The sequence below is a fragment of the Anoplopoma fimbria genome, chromosome 12 (genome assembly GCF_027596085.1).
Source record: "Anoplopoma fimbria isolate UVic2021 breed Golden Eagle Sablefish chromosome 12, Afim_UVic_2022, whole genome shotgun sequence".
Classification (NCBI taxonomy): domain Eukaryota; kingdom Metazoa; phylum Chordata; class Actinopteri; order Perciformes; family Anoplopomatidae; genus Anoplopoma; species Anoplopoma fimbria.
This window is the reverse complement of record NC_072460.1, coordinates 2596886-2614370: the sequence shown is the minus strand read 5'-3', so window position 1 is coordinate 2614370 and position 17485 is coordinate 2596886. Positions and strand designations below refer to the sequence as shown.

The 17485-nt window shown below is 39.8% G+C and overlaps 1 protein-coding gene across 1 annotated transcript in view; it reads right to left on the bottom strand.

The window, feature by feature from the left end:
* Nucleotides 1-122: 122 nt before the first annotated feature.
* Nucleotides 123-17485, bottom strand: part of gnb1a (guanine nucleotide binding protein (G protein), beta polypeptide 1a) — a 30096-nt gene continuing 12733 nt past the window's right edge. The window contains exons 2-11 of the mRNA XM_054609001.1: nucleotides 13225-13331; nucleotides 12273-12311; nucleotides 11900-12006; nucleotides 8754-8817; nucleotides 8245-8407; nucleotides 7197-7263; nucleotides 5918-6119; nucleotides 5098-5314; nucleotides 2498-2613; nucleotides 123-2013 (exon numbers count right to left, since the gene is read on the bottom strand). Of these exons, the coding sequence (XP_054464976.1) occupies nucleotides 2507-2613; nucleotides 5098-5314; nucleotides 5918-6119; nucleotides 7197-7263; nucleotides 8245-8407; nucleotides 8754-8817; nucleotides 11900-12006; nucleotides 12273-12311; nucleotides 13225-13281 (1023 nt within the window). The 5' untranslated portion in view covers nucleotides 13282-13331 and the 3' untranslated portion in view covers nucleotides 123-2013; nucleotides 2498-2506. The remainder of the gene's footprint in view (nucleotides 2014-2497; nucleotides 2614-5097; nucleotides 5315-5917; nucleotides 6120-7196; nucleotides 7264-8244; nucleotides 8408-8753; nucleotides 8818-11899; nucleotides 12007-12272; nucleotides 12312-13224; nucleotides 13332-17485) is intronic.

Below are 17485 nucleotides of genomic sequence, written 5' to 3'. Positions count from 1 at the left end.
TTTCGGTTGTACACTGACTGACTTTAAAATTAAATACAAAAGGTGAAAAGGGAAGAGTGGGGGTGCAGAGCTCTACAGTTATTTGATGGCGAAAGAGAGAAAAGGAAAGGGAATTTAATTAATTTTTAATATTTTTTATTTCATTTTATTTTTTGCCAACTCCAGGCCTAACGCACAATTACAGCACATTTTTTTTGTACAGAATGTCGCAGAGAAAAAACAGAATGGAAAAAATGTCACTACTGCTAAAGAAAGAGCGTCTCTGTTTACAAGGAGAAGGGAACAACAGAAAATTCTGCCATTCAGATGCTGCAAGATTTTTTTTTTTCATTTTTTATTAAAGGACAGAAAAAAACCTGTTATAAAATGTTTTTCTTTGTAAGTGGAATTTTGTTTGCTACAGAAGGAATGAAAATTCATTTGTTCCATTTGAGATCGTGTATGTTAAGGTGAATGAATGTACGTATGCATGTGTACAATTTTAACATTTCCGTTACTTCTTAATTTGTGGAATCCCTCCCAAGTATGGACCAAGTAACCGTTTATGTTGCAGGGTTTGCTTCTCGAGTGCATAGCTTTGACATTTTAGTTGAATCATGTATGCACGGAGTAGCCAAAAACAAAAAGGAAGAAAAAAAAGAAAGAAAAAAGAAAAATATAAATACCATCGTATTGATATATTCAACAGGTTATTTTCTTAAAGAAAAACATCAAAGGACTTAATTCCATATGCACCTTTTTAAGCAATTCTACAGCATGCGATTCTAAGAGATAACCCACCCATGGCAGACAACCAAAATCTTTTTTTTTTCATTTTTAACTTAAAAAGTTTCAATATCATTATTTTCAAACATTGATTTATACAACATGTCATTCACAGAGTAGTAACTGCATTTCCAAGCACGGAATGGGCACCTCTGTTAAAAGAGAAACGTCCGGATTGCAACCGGGCTAAAGTGGAGGTACTCCCTACCCGACCAAATCACATCACCGGTCCCAACCACGGGCAACAGAAACCAGGGAAAACTAAATTAAAGGAGGAAAAAAATGAATAAAAAAGAGGGGCGGGGTGGAATATGATCCGATGGGTTAATCTTCATTTAATTATTCTACACTGTCGCCAGACAAAAAGGTGTAAGAATGGTTAAAATGGTTTTTTTTTGTTGTTGTTTTTCCGTTTTAAAAACGAGCATTCATCATCATAAACAGCATGTGCTTGGTTAGTTAACTTTTTTTTTCTTTAGACATTATTCTATATATGCAAAGTTTAATTTTTGTGCAAACAAAGATTTTGTGGACTACACTGGAAAAAAGAAACAGTAAAATTATCATGGGACTAAATATACAGAAGGGCCAGAAGTGGCTTGAGGACTCCCTGTTGAAGCTCAATTCTCTCACTTTGTTCTCCAGTGGGATAAAGCTGGATTTAAAATGACATGATCTGGAGGTTCTTCTAGTTTTCAACTTAAAAACATTCTCTAAAATGTGTAAAGAAAAGGAAATAAAACAAAGCTTTGATCCTCATTTTAAACATTAACTGACAGTTCGCTGATCTACTTCTCTTTAACAAAAAGAAAAAAAAAGAAACATTGCCAAAAAGCTATTAAGAGTTAGATCACTGTCATGTAATAACCTTCACTCAGACCTGTGTATAATGAGGACGCAGGACATGTTTGCTTGGAGGTGGCTTACTACAATACCAGACCATGGTCATGGGAGGAATGCACAATTTTCCCCTCCACTAAATTCCTCAAGCTTGTTTTTTTTTTTTTTTTTTTTTTTTTGTAGCTGAATGAGTGACAGACAATTGTGCTCTTTCAAATGAGAAGGGGAGAGGGGGGGGAGGGAGAGAGAGAGAGAGAGAAAGAGAGAGAGAGAATTTTTGCCCTTGATAGATTTTTGGGGTGTTTGGAGTCAGTATCATGGTGTTTTTGAAAAGATTGGATATGCAATAAAATTGAACATTGTGATGTTGGAATGGTCTTCCACTCAACTTTGGAGTCCAGATGCCATCTGGAAACAAACAAAGAAAAACACATATGATTATTGTTATTCAGTGAAACAACTCATTGGCCACTGTACGGTAGAATCATTTAATCAAGGGTTGATCATATGTGCATATCCCTTTGTTTGATTAGCGATTACAAATATTCACAAACTGCAGACAGAAACAGCTAACTTTACTACATTTTACTTCTGTTTGTGTTAAAGTGATATTTCCAAAACATTATCACTTTGAGATTTGACAAGACTTTTCTGAGTCTATGCGTACTAGAAAAGGTAGATCGGACAAAAACTGGCACTGCATGGACATCTCAGAGCTCATGTGACACGTTTGGTTCCTCTCTTGGATTTATAAGTTGCACCTTCATTACCAACCTCCAGATGGCAGTCAACACAAACTCTAGATGAGGCTCCATGTAGCTGATGCTGTTGCTAAACCATTACCCCCTTTCACACTCCCACATCACAGAGCATTCCTCAGTCCTTCCTTTACCTTCAGACTCTAGTTCCAGATCTTGAGGAAGCTGTCCCAGGACCCTGTTGCCACTGCCATGCCGTCGTCGGTCACACCCAAGCAGCTCACCCGGTTGTCGTGACCAGCCAGGACACCTGCAGAGACAGCAGAGGCTGAGTAACCGCAACACACCTGCTCTGTCTGAGGAATACCACTCGCTAGACATGGACATGGGTTACAAACGTACTGGACAACAGCGAGTAGAGTAAGCAACAAAACAGTAAAATCATAATTTCAAAATGTCTGTGTGGAGACAGGGTTCTGAAAAAGTGAAAGATGGGGAACAAGGTGAAGCAGATTTCAGGGCATTTGTTGTTGTGATACCCGGTGTGTTTGTGAGTCAAACCACAAAGAGCAGCAACTATTCAGGATAAGACTTACTGAAGGTTAATACTGACCCAATATGCTGCAATCAATATTCCACCTGCCAATAGATCAAATAAGTGTGTGTGTGTGTGTGTGTGTGTGTGTGTGTGTGTGTGTGTGTGTGTGTGTGTGTGTGTGTGTGTGTGTGTGTGTGTTTGAAACAGCCTGCTCAGATATGGGCCTCGTCTGATTCCTGACCGTCTATGCAGTCAATAGCTGTAAAGTATTCATGCCTCTACGGGGGCTCTTGACTGCTGGATCCCAGAGATAGAGATATATATATATATATATATATATATATATATATATATATATATATATATATATATATATATGAACGCCTTCTATACTGTGGAACAACAAAACAGATCTTCTCCCAGTTTGCCTCAATTGGACTCGTTTATCAATATCAAATGACTGACGTCAAAATCAGACTTGAAAGAAGTTGGTTCACAGTGGTGGATGAAGAACTCAGATAGCACATTGTAAAAATACTCTGTTACAAGTAAAAGTCTTGCATTCTAAATGTTAGCCTACTTAAGTTAAAGATAAAAAGTATTAGCATCATAATTTACTTAAAAGTACTCATGCAGCATGGCTATAATATCACTGGATTTTAAATATTGATGCTTTAATGAATTATGGGTAATACATCATAGTTAGTTGAATTATATTTAGAATTAAGAATCTGAAACTGTAAAGTAGCTAGTAACTATGATGTCAAAAAAAGTGAAGTAAAAAGTACAGTCTTTCTTTCTGAAATGTGTAGAATTAAAAGTAGAAGTAAAAAAATTGCATAATGAAAACACTCAAGTCCACATTTGCGGTACTTGTTTTACATTAAACCACTGAGCACAAAATCCTATGGGACATTCTGCTAATCATATTTTGCCCCTATTCTCTTTTTGCAGAATGGGTTAACGTCTCTCAGCAGGTTTTCCCTCTAGGCTTTTTCTCTATTCATGTTGCACTTTACCTTCAAACGCATTGCAGATTTCTTCTGGCGAGTGATCTTTGACTTGCGCCAAATATAGCATTTAGTTTAATGACCAAAAAGCAAACTTTTGTCTGATCATACAAGTTATTTTGCTTTCGCTTGTTTTCGCTGTGTTCCAGAGTTGCCTTTTGGCAAACGCTGGTCCAGATGTCATGTGAGTTTTTTCAACAAGCATAAAGCTGCAATTTGTGAAGCAGCCAGGCAAGAGTTGTTGTACGACTGCGTCTCCCATCCAACCAGGGTGTTCATAAACCTCTTGTTGGCCTGCTCTACTCCGTGCCTTGAAAGATTTCTTGTATGCTTTGCTGACTGGTAATGCTCAGTAAACGTTTCAGAACTATGTTTGGAAATGTTCTGTTGCCTTTATGATGCGGTTTCTAACAGGACATTGTTCAGCTGTTTAACATTTCAGATAAAGATATTCAAAGTCAAAAAGCACTGCACAACACAAGATGTGTACACGGGAATGAACTGATTTACCCAAACACATTATGCACTTGGATACGCCACATTAAACTCAATCACATTTTCGTAAACAAGATATCTTTAGTCAACCTGTCATGAACGGCTATTAGGATTTTGGATCTGTTGCAGTAAATGAATAATCTTTCTTATGTATACGTTCAGTTCTGACGTGACAGAAGTTCCTTCCCTGACAAGAACGTGCCCAAAACCCAAAGAACAAATCATTATTATTATTATCATTAGTAGTTTTATTCACAACTCTAAAACACCCCCGACCTGTAGGGGCAGCTAGTTAGGTAACTTTACAAAACCCAGAAACTTTTTATGTGAAAAGAGGAGGACTAAAACCGCGCTGTAGATTAGCTCTCCACATTTCTTATGTTTTAACATTTCTTATGTTTTAATTTCTTATGTTTTGACGCCTATTCGAGCTGTGTTCGAGATGAGATGAGATCGTTCTCAGATGTTTCTCCGCCAACTCCACTGTCCGTGTTTACCGCTAAATTGAAACGTCAGCTTTACTTCAATAAACAAAAAGAGAGACTGTGGTGGTTCTGAACAACAGCTGGGACAGATATGGTCTATTCCTCCCACTCCATTTCTCCACATATTTGACTGGGACTGACACCAAACTCTGAGATATTTACTGCTGGTTATTCAGCAGGCTTGAGGCGCTTCCACTTTAGTGAACCAGACCTGGAAACAACATGTTTTATCTAGCGCTACACTTTTGTCTTGGACGGTGGCTTACCTGCACGGTCGGCCTTCAAAGTGTCCCAGACGTTGCAGTTGAAATCGTCGTAGCCAGCCAGCAGTAGGCGGCCACTCTTGGAGAATGCCACGGAGGTGATACCACAGATGATGTTGTCATGTGAGTAAACCATCAACTCCTGGTCGGCACGCAGGTCAAACAGCCGGCAGGTAGCGTCGTCTGAACCCGTGGCAAATGCGTTGCCATTGGGGAAGAACTGCAACCCAGATCAAGAGATTGATCAGTGTCGATACTTTTGAGTGATAGATACACATTATTCAAAGACTATACTTAGTTATTGTGATTAACTTTGCTATTGTCCAAAGGTTCTGTAATAGTAACTTGCCACAACTTTTTCTGTGCTTCTGATCCCTAAAAAGCGTAAATGTGGCACCAGAGCATTACATGAGTCTCTCTAGTCATCTCTGAAAGACCAAATTGATGGATTACTATTTCAGTAATAATTTAACTATGAACTCCTGGTGTTTCATTTTAAAGCATACACTTTGGAGCAGGAAGTTAGAACAATTCCATCCAAATGCATCGAAAGGAATGTTCTCAGCTATGTCGGAATCACTATTAACACAACTTTGAAAGGAAAACTTTCAAATGCATTGTCACTGTAATGGTCAGAATCCACGGCATCTTGACTTTCAATTTACCTATAAAACTTGTGACTTTACTTGAACCTGCCCTCAAGGACCTAAGATTTGCTCTGATAGACTTGACTTGGACGTACCTAGGAAGATTTGAGCCTTGACGCCCTCATATGAGAAAGTATATAACATGTAAAAGAGAGTTTTTGTGTGTGCGGCCTTACGCAGATAGCGTTGATGTCCGACTCGTGGCCAGTGAAGGTCTGTCGGCACATTCCTTCTCTGATGTCCCAGAGCTTGGCCGAGGCATCGCAGGCTCCAGACACAAACAGCCTGGTGTCGGGCGCCAGGGAGAGACTCATTACATCCCCGGTGTGACCAGCAAATGTAGTCGTCTGCTGACCAGTCTCAATGTCCCACAGAGCACTGCAAGAAAGCAGAGAAAATGTCAAATGAAGGGAGCGGTATGGCTAGGACTACTTTTCCGTTACACAATAATTGCTTTTTAAAAGATTATTTAAATGGTGATAAATTCAAAACAGGATTTGAATTTGCTCGTTTGTTTCTAGAGCAGCAAAAGTTTCTCACTGGAAACAAATCTAAAATGTCAATAAAATAGATAATATCCCTGACAACCAAAGATTGAGTGAAGTCGAGTGAAGAACACAGACATCAGTCATAACTGCCTAAAGGTACGTTTACAAGATTTTGCCAATTTTAAGATAGGTGGAAAAAGAAAGCTAAACAGTCTATCTACAGACAGCTTTGGTTTTAGCATGTTTCTAGCAATTCGCTATTAGCCGAGCTAGCGCACTGTGCTTCCATAGGACATAGCAGCGTTGGATAATAAAGTGCTGACAGGGCCAATTGAAATATCGCCTTTCTACTTGTTTTTAATACATCTATTCAAAAAGCACAAGTATTGGCTTCTACTCCCAAAGTTTGTATTGCACAAACAGTAATGAGGAGGTTAAAAGGTACAAATAAAAGAACGTCAGAGCTTATCAATACCACAGTCTTTAATCATTTAGTTTAATACCGGTTTCCAGTAACTATGCCAAGTCATATTATAGCTGCAATATACAATGCAGCATCCAGAGTACTTTGTGTCATTCAAGAAGAAAACTGATCGACCCACGACGTGATGCTGGTAGCTGTAGGACGTCTGTCTAGCACAGGCAGACCTAGCACTAAAGGCATAAGGTTGACCTGGCTTTTAGCTCACCAGTATATAGATTGTACCGACTGAGAATCTCAATATCAATCTTGGAAACTGATGGCTGTAATGTTTCCATATATAGTGTTGATGACCAGAAAAGGGTGGAGGCTAGGAACCTCTTAAAATATAACACAAACAAATACTTGCCCCATATCTAATTCTTTTTTTAAATTATTATTATTATTAAGTTTAGTTAAACAGGTGTTGATCTAACTCTATGTAGATTTTTTGGGGTTGTAGTTGGTGGTGGATTGGGTTGTATTGGATGCAGTATCACTACTCACCAGGTGGTGTCTCCAGAGCTGGTGACAATCTGGTTGTCATCCAGGAAGCGACAGCAGGACAGGTAACCTAACGGGAATCAAACACACTGACTGAGTAACTCATTCATGATAAGGCGGTCTTTTCTAGAGCATTAAGAAGTGGAGGCTTCATTTCTTTACAGTCTGCACAGAGGAAGAAGTTATATTACAAATTATCGTCACACCCTCAGAGAATCAATGTGGAGGAGATGAATTGACTAATTCACTCTCAGAAACAGAAGAATAAAAAGCTGTAGGGTATCTCCCGGTTCATGACTTCCATAATTCATCCTTTACTAGCTGGCAGAGTGTGCATACCCCTCCCTATAGCAAGAACTAAAACGAAAATGCTGACACACTTCCTGCATCATGTGACACTGATCAGATGAATGCTCCTTGCCCAAGAGCTCAAAACCTTCATTAGTTTGAGCGGTGATATGGCTCAAAAAACTCCAGTTTTTCTTATGGAGAAAGACAACATGTGACTGGCATCTCTCGGATATTAAAATGGTTGGGCTTACACCAGTATGAGAGGTTAAAACTATGTCAATAGACTTCAGTAACAGAATAGCTTTGGTTATTGGGTATTATCTCCTCGTCACACAAATAAAGGGACAAATTGAAACTTGCATGTGGAAAGCAAACTTTCTCTATAAATGCAGCAAATACCTGCTATGTGATAACATTATGACAACATGATATGTTGGAAAAAGCAGGTCAAACTGGCTGAGTTCTGAGTGTTGTTTCTTGATGATTTCCATTTTCCAGTCGCTTCTCACTGACATTTGGGCAAGCTCTAAAGGATCTTAAAAGTAGATCTATCATTCATTCAATAAAATCCCAAATTTCTCCTCTGTAGTTTCACTGCCAAGCGTAACATGATTAGTAGATATAAAGACTACCGGGTGCTAATGGAAATTCAGTATTCCTGTAAGGTTCCAAATTTATACTGTACTGATTGATCTGACCTTCAAAACATCCTGGGATAAATGGCTAAATGGGTTCATACAAGTGGATGTGTCCAGCCTACCTGTGTGTCCGGCCAGCTCACGGCTGACACGCACATTTCCCTCACGGGTCTTCAGGTTGTAGATGGAGCAGATGTTGTCCAGGCCTCCACAGGCAACGTAGTTCCCAGAAGGGGCATAGGCGCACGTCATCACCCAGGAGGAGCGCAACGGGATGGCATGGACCTGGAAGAGAGGAGGAAGATTTAATATTAGATTGCATGCACTGACAGATGGGGGAGAGAGAAAAGAAAGAGAGAGAGAGAGAGGAGGGCATGTGACAAGGTTGGTCCACAATATTAACTTAACCTTTCAAGGGCACAATGCCCACTATAAATAGCGTTACTTGGCACCCTCAAACACTCATGAATTATGGTATAATGAACTCAGCGCTTTGTCAACCAAAATGAAACTAACTGCCAGAGAAGGGGGAGTAATGAGTATTGCTGACTTAGGCTTTGATTAACAGGTAAAGACAATAAACGACAGCATTGAGATTGTTTCTGTTCTTTGGACATATAGAGTTCATTACCTTGTTTGTGGTGTAGCTGTCCCAAATAATGAGTTTGCCATCCTGGGAGGCGCTGACCAAAAGCCTGTCGAAAAGAAAGATAAGATAGTTTCAACTACAGAACAATTCAAAATGAACAGTCCACTGTCACACACACACAACAATGGAATCTTTCATCCAATTCTGTTATGGATTCGATCATGTATATATTCGTTATATATTGGTAGTCAGTTCCTATCATCTCTGTCCTTCAGTAATGCAAATAACAGTGATTGAGACACACAACATTTGAGGGTCTGGCCATTTGTGTATGAACATTTTGAATGTTTGAAATTAACATTTTGTTGCGCATACTATATTTTAACTTTCTTCAAAACAGACAAAAACTGCAAAAGCCACGAAAAATTTGGACAGACTAATGGACACGCACCACGCTGCATGGAGTTTAAGCGGGTAATGAATATAAAAGCTTTTAATCCAGCACCTGTATACCAGATGAATACGTCGTAGCATTATTTTTAAAGCTGCTGCTGTATCAACAACACAGTATTCCACAGAATGCACAGTGCTAATCCTAAAATGGACTGATACAGAGAGCTGAGGCCCACTGGCTCATTTCTGTATAATTCTCTTACGCTATCGAGTACTTTCAAGATCACCTATTTACTTTCAAAATTGTATGTGCCTCAAAATCACAAGCTGCAAAGTCTGTGTGGTAAACACAGTTATTCTAATAGGAATAGCTAGAAACCCTGTTTTGCATTCTAGAGACAGCTCTCAGGTACTTGTGTGGCTGTGCTCGGCTATCTGGGTGAATCCAACAAGAGTAACCACAGTGACAGTCCCAATACACATAGGACCAGGAAATGGAGTGAACACAGCAAGGCCTGCTGGGAATATGCAAATCTTAAGTACCAGGCTGGCGGTAACGCGCTCAAATGTGCACACTCCGGCTGATATAAGCCAGAGACAGACTCTGTGCTGGGAATGTTAGTCTAAAAGAAAATGAAGCATCAACTTCCCGACCTGAAAATGAACAGATTAAACTCGAATAATCCAAGATGATGTCAAAAGCAGGAAAATGTATTACCTTACCATTACTAAATTAGGCCCCTTTTTAACTTACTTAGAGAGTAAGTGTGTGTGTGTGTGTGTGTGTGTGTGTGTGTGTGTGTGTGTGTGTGTGTGTGTGTGTGTGTGTGTGTGTGTGTGTGTTTGTCAGCTGGGACACGATGATGCAATGAGATGCTCAGTTTCTCGTCAGAACAGAGCTCTGACAGCAATGTTTGGAACAGACACCCAATGTCTGGAAAGCCCTGATTTTGAATTCACAATCCGTTTGTGTTGCTCAGTACTCATCAGGTCTGTTTGAGGAACTGTGATGCTGTTAAGTGACAAAGTCAAACACAAGGAGAGGAGTGTGTGCTTAGCTTAAGTTTTACAAAACCATTCAAACGCCAACAACAAAAAACATAACCACTGTCTGGTCACCTGTGGTTATGAAGAAAACTTTTCATGTTGGACCTATCCAAGTTTTCTAGTTCAATGGTTGTCATCCAACCTCCCTCTGTTGTCCCCAATACCAAGTACCATTTTTTGGTATGGTCACATGCACCGAAATAAAACTTGAAAGGAAGAACCCAGCTCTTCCCTTGATAAACAAGTGATTTGGCTACAGCTATTGTGTAAAGTTGGGCGCTGAATCATTGAGATGCAAGGCTGGAGTTGAGAGGCAACGTGTTCAACAGGATTGTTTCACAAGTAGCCAATTTACAAACTAATTTTAAACCAATCAAACTCTAAATAGTCATCAGGCGATAGCCGATGGGTACCCAGGTTGCATTTCGGCCAATGCGTTCCGCCTCTTTGCTCTCCACACTGACTTTTTACCTGCATTCAACCAAAGCCTGTGAAATAAGATTGGTCAATACTACACTTCTGATACCAAAATGGTGTCCTGTTGCCTAAAGATTCTGCATATAAAGCAGAGTCTGTTGATAGAGCTTAATAAAACTCATAAATAGAATAAAACTCAACAGCATAACGTTGTTTGTAAAGGGGTTTAACCAACAAGATGATCAGCAGTTACCGAAAATTTGGGCTACAGATTTTTTCATTTTATTTAATTATAATACTAAAACTACAAAGCTTTGCCTTTAACAGGCATTTAACAATTTATAAGATAAAGATTTTGGTACAGAGTGCAACACCCTGAACATTTAACTTTGTTAAAGTTTTTATTAATAATAAATAAATACTAATGGTTTACTAGGGAAGATGAACTAACCATGGCTTTCTTTCTCAAACTGTTGGAAACCCACCACCGAGGACTGAATCCAAGTAGTGTCTCCATGGGGCTAAAAATAGCAGACTTAGCTTAGGCTATGGGTCAAAACATCTTCATGTGACCTTCTTTCTGGGTGGCTGAATCTCAGCAGGTAGTCTAATAAATACCCCAACTCCTCTGGGAGGTGAAACATTAACAGATGAAACAAACAAACAGGAGGCGCTGACAGCGGGCATACACAGTGGTAGACGTTTTCTTAGTTATATGACTGGAAGGATGATGAGGTGACAAGAGCAGTTTGCAATGGTCTCTCTGCGGACTGACGCACACCGGCACCACAGTGATTAACTTGTTGGTTGCTGAGGTGAGAGGTGTGCACAACTCTAGGGAAAAGGCGTTAAGTGTGAAGAAAGGATTGTTGCTTCATCTTCCCTGGCTATCTAGCCTCAACACAGCTCTAACAAAGGCTGACTCCATTTTGAGTATTTTCCCTACCCACATACCCCACCCCCAATGCACACAAACACAGCACACATAGACACACACAACACAGTAGACCTACTCAAAGACAGAGTGACTGATGCATGCCCGATGTGCATTCAACAAAAAATGCATTACCTATTGTGCATGTGCACAAATATCCTGCTGTTGAATTGACAGAACACTGAGTATATGTTAATCTGATAGATCGCTTTGTACAAATGTCCAGAGTAAGCTAATGTAGAACGTCATGCTTTGGACGAGGACCCTCAGGAGAAGTGACTATCACAAAGACAGTCAAGCTTTCTTTTATATCCATTTCCTGTATTAAGGCGAGGGGGCTGGGCTGATGGGATGATATATTTAGTTTAATGGACAGAATGGAGTTGAATGAGATTACCTTGAGTCAGTGCCCCAGTGCATGGCATAGATTTTAGCCAGATGCCCCCTCAGTGTCCGTCTAGTGCGCATCTGAATTCGGCCAACAGGGTCGATGCTAGCTGTGATCTAAACAAGATTAAGAAGAGGAAAAAGTCACTTTGAGAATGCTATATATCATTTCTGATATTTGCACTTAAACTTCAAGTAGTGTAACTGAGAAGAACAAAAAGGAATGCAGTATTCAAATCATGCACTCAGTATAAACACCACCCACAGTCAAACATTAAAGCCAATTTTAGTACTTTTATAATTTATTTCATCACAAAAACAACAGTAAGTGAATATCATTTTATATATACATATAATTATATACACATATATTGATATCTTACCTGAGACAGGGTAGCATCCGCACACGCTTTCCTGGCATCCTGAAACACAACAACCCAGTCAAATCAGTTTCAGCCCACAAACTCTCACTAATTGTGAACTAAATTGTGTTTAGAGAACAGTTTACTGACAAAATAGTTTAGTTTCGGTACTGATATTATAAAATTTGCCCCATGTATAACTCGTGTCTGTCACAAACTGATATGATGGTTAAAACGTTAGCGGGCTCCTTCATTACTAAATCAAATGAAAAAAAAAAAGATATAGAATTGTGTGATCTCAGCTCAAGTGTTGCATTATAGCAATAATAGCAACCATTTAAAATAAAATAAATCTAATTAGTCATAATGCAATAATGGAGCAATACAAGTAATTTTTTTTTATAAAAAGACAGCATTTAAACTCTGCATTATAACAATAATGATATCTCCTCATTAGGTTGCATATCGCTACAATGATGCATATGGTAACCCCGTTTTGGCTTTAGCAGACAGCTTAAAGTCGCATTAATTATTTGTGAAATATAGTACAGTTGCTCATGATATGACATGAATATTGCAATCCCACATCAGTCACTGGTGGCTGATTAACAGCGGAATTCAGTTCATTTGATCCAATGGTGATACGTATTAACATAACGTCATTGGCTGTAAAAACTGTAAAAGCCTTTGGATCTTTGGAACACTTAACTGAGACAGACCTGTGTTTTGAAGCACAAAAAACCTTTTTATCCAGCAGGCTAACTCTGGATGGCTGAAATGGCTTCCTTTTTGCTATATCTTTATAATGTCAACATGGAGAGGCATCAAAATAGGAAGCGATTTATGAAAAATCCGCTCTCATTGACACCAGTTTGAAATATCACTCTCTATAGCACATAAGGTGAATTTGTAAACTAATAGAACAAAATACAAATTAAAAAATATAGCACATTTGAGGACTTGAAGGCCTTACTCTGATCTGGTTCTTGAGCTGCTCAGCCTCCTGGCGTAGCTGATCCAGTTCACTCATTTTCCTCTGCTAATGGTGTGCTTCGCTCCGCCGCCTAGACTCTTGCTGATCTGGGGAGACAAGAAATGACAGGCTCAACATACATACAACATACTGCTCGTCTCATGTTGGTGGTAATAAACAAAATGTACAATTAAGTTATATGCTGTTAACTTTGTTTTTACTCTGAATGCGGCAAATTACATGCAAGACATTGGCCAAAAAGGTAAAGACATAATGTGCTTCGTCTTATGTGCAACTGAGCATCGCACAGTGTCCTAAATCCAATCCAGACAAAAGTTCCAGGGAGTCACAACTGCCCAACACTTTCTAGACAAGACTCAAGACTTGTCCTTGCCAGCTTCAAACTGTTCCCTAGCAACAAGCACTCAGCAGCTACTTTAGGCTTAAGAGAACATTTTTGAGGATGATGTTGAATTTGTTCCATCTTCCCTCCACACACAATAGCAAACCCTCGGGCAAAGATTAGGCCACACTAAGCAGCTGATAACCATTACTCAACAGCCACGGCAAAAATAAATCATAAAAAAAAAAATATGGTTTGGAAAAAAAATCTACTCTGTAATAATGGAGCAAAACATACCCTTTACTGACAAAAGAAGCAAGGATTAAGAGTCCAGATATTGAGAAAGCAGAGAGGCACTACAGAGAGAGCAGTTTTGGTTTCGTTGGAACCCGAAAGTGCTTCGATGATGGGCAAGGTTTGACGAGGCGGTCAGTGCTCTGGCCTCTGGACTCTAAACTCTCCTCCAATGTCATCCCTGTAATCCTGGGACACAGTTGATTCAGCTTCTCCAGCCAAATCCGGTTAAGACAAAACCTGCTGATGATCCTAAAAGCAGTGGCTATCCTGCTGACCCCAATCCTCTGGTTGACACTCTTAGCACTGACACTTTCACTCTCCATAGAAGGAAGACAAGTTCTATCAAGAAGAAAAAGGTATTGTAACAATTATGAAATCTGGTTAACAGGCCTGTTGGACTCTGACGCATTACACAGTTCGAGCAGTACAGGCATAACTACAAGAAGTGCCAGAAGAAGTCTCAGTAAGTCGGCAAACTTTCAAAATCCGATGTTCATGTAAACAATTAACCGAGGGGTGATTTAGATTTCCAGTGGTTAGTTCAGAAACCGTCTTTCTTAGATACTCTATCCTCGTACTCATTTCAAGGACCAACTACACTCACATTTTTCTAAAACAACATTTTCTAACAGGAAACTATAAGTAACATCACTGCCCATCTGTCAAATACAAGCTAACTACAGTAGCATTGGTCCTGCAGACAAACCTTACCTCCCTGTTTCTATACAAGTCCTTTGTCCTGTGGAGTGTTGAGACCTTCTGAATGAACACCTTATCCTTCAAGCCCCTGACATCTCAGTAGCTACCTGTCACCTGATTGGCCAGCGCTGCTAAATGGGACTGCATCTATGCAAGGCGCCTTAACCCCTAATCTAGGTGATAAAAACATCTCGTGGCAATATCACAGGCTAATTCTGGTCTCCTCTGTTATATCCCTCGGTTTAAGAGGTAATGTAAACTAGCAGGGCCCTTTTCAACAAAAGACATCAACCGGTCAAAAGGAATCTTGGAATCTCAAAGCATACCTAATGGTAACGACAGAACATCTGAAACAAGGTTGTTGGGCGGAGGATATGTTCCACCATGTCTAGGTCTGGGTGATTCACAGACACTGCAGTTTATGAAAAACTCAATCACACAAGTACACTTAAAATTCAGGCATTGTTCTTGATTGTTTTGTTTTATAATACCCAAGTAAGTTAAACTTATTGTAAATACTCTGTTGTCCTTCTGATATGTTCGCCCAGCTCTGTGCAGAAACCATGCAAAGGGCCACAGATTCCGCTCCCATAAACGTACTTGATCTTTGGGGAGTCTTTTCCATCGGCCCAAGAACTATGAGGGCAGAGTCTGCAGTGCTAAATGTTGCTGAATGGTAACAAGCTCCTGTTGTCCTGACTTTAAATGATCAAGGCTGGACATTAAGCGTTGGGCAAGTAGCCGAGATATTTAACTAGCACCGTCGCTGCGATTACTAGGAGCAGCGTGTATGGGAATGATTTACAATACCATATGCCTACACGTCTGATTCATCGTTTCAAATGTGCTATGCTGTTAGCTCCTTCATTTAGACACGCAGGAATGTGCTACCAGCAAACGTTAGCACTCTTCTTGACGATTTCTATGTATTTGTTGTTCACAATGAAGCATTATTCAGGTGTTCATTAGTGAATAGTATATAAATCACAAACTAAACCAATTAGAGAGGCGACTACGGGATGTTAAAAAGGAAACCATGGCATGGTTGTTTATGGGCGTGAATGGTTGAGGCTGGCTTTCAGTTTCAATTCAAGGGTCTACAAATCCATATAGGGTATTCTTAGAACATAACCTGCCAGCTTGCGGTTGCAAAAGTTCTGCAATCAATAACTTCTAGATGCCTACAATCCCTTTACACAAGTGAAGGCGTGAAATGTATCCTGGTATCCTGGTAATGCCCTGCCAGGCCTGTACTGCAGCCATCTTCACTTTGTTCCTATTTAAGGGAGTTTTTGCATTCACTTTTGGTTTAACCAATTGAAACACATTGTTGGGCTGTGGGCGGGTGATCAATGTAGCCTGTCCAGAACATTCCACTGTTTGGTATTTAAAAAAACTGATCCGCATTTGGGTTAATTTCAGGATTGCATACATTTCTGCTTTACTCGTCGCGCCTGTGTTAAAAAATAGCCGTGTCTCTAATATGCAACAATCCCCCCCCCAAAAAAAAACAGGTTAATGTCTAATTGACGAAATGTAGAGATTTGAAGAAGACTGAAGAATTTCTAAAGACGTTATATAAATATAAAGGCAGTAGTCGTTACTGGCTATTAATATTAGAGGTGTGATTTAGAGAACTCTTTTTCCCTTGTGCTGCTGGTGGGAGTGTTGAAACCACTGGCAGCCCAACAGATACAGCCTCGACTGCACTGCCTTCTCTTTCTGCCAGCTATTTTTAGAGAGGTGGTGGGGGAGGAGGAGGAAGAGGAGGAGAAAGAGGAGGAGGGGAGCAGACTTCACATTTTCCAGCCACTCCTATCAGCTCCGACATCTCAAGCACAACACAGTAACAAGGAGAGAGGAAGTGTAATTTGACTCCACACACACTAACACACTTCATTGGTATTTCTCGTTCCTGAATGGCAATGATCATGCAAGCACCGTTCATTTTCACACCATACAGACGTTTTAGTGAGCGAGACGGGCTAATCAGAGAACTTTGCTACAGAGGTTTCTTTATACAGCGCACAGGATGAGGGAAAAATAAATAAAAAGAGGTTCAAATAAAAGGCCCGGAAAATAAGAGCAGTGCATTTGTGGATTTTAGAAAGCAGATTTGACTATTGTTTAACCCTTTTAAAAATAGTAACTTGCATTAAATGTTAAATCTATTGAAAATATACAAGTAAAAAAAAGAAGAAAATAATGTCTTATATCTCATAACTTATTTTTTTCAATGTTCTGAAACCGTAAATGTGCAGTGTTATGGAAAAGGAAAACAAGACTTAACAGACAATATGTCCAATCACATACTGCACGGTTCAGACTATTAGAACAATAACCCTCAAAAGTGCACCTCTGATAAGTAGGCTGATGACTACTTATCTTTAAATAAAAAATAAAAAAAGATGATGGCTAAATAAATACAATAGGGAAGCAGGTGTGAAAGGAAATAAATCACATGATGGTTTAGAGGGGTTTGACAGTACATTTCTGGGGACAACAAAAGGCTCCACCCTGATGACATAAGAAGGAGTGGGGTAGGTGGTGAGATGTTCTGGTGCACAAGAGGATAGAGGCAAGAGAGGCAAGCTGGAGGACAGAGCCAGATTAAACTAATGAGAGTGAACAAGCAGAGGACAATTGGGAGAGGAGCTGCTAATTAACCCCTTGGTGAAGAGGAGCGAGGCACTAAAGACTGAGCAGAGAAGGCCTACTCTTACTTCGCCTTGCGTTTCTTGGCCTTCCCAAAAATATAGCTTTGCTCATCTGATATTCAGCCAAATACTCGGAACAAATGAGCACTTACTGTACAAAGTACTGTACGTATTGTACAGGGAGTCAGCACAGAAAATGCTGCATAACATTATGCAATCCAGTACAATAAGCCTGCAATAGGGAACATGTGAAACGTGTAAACAA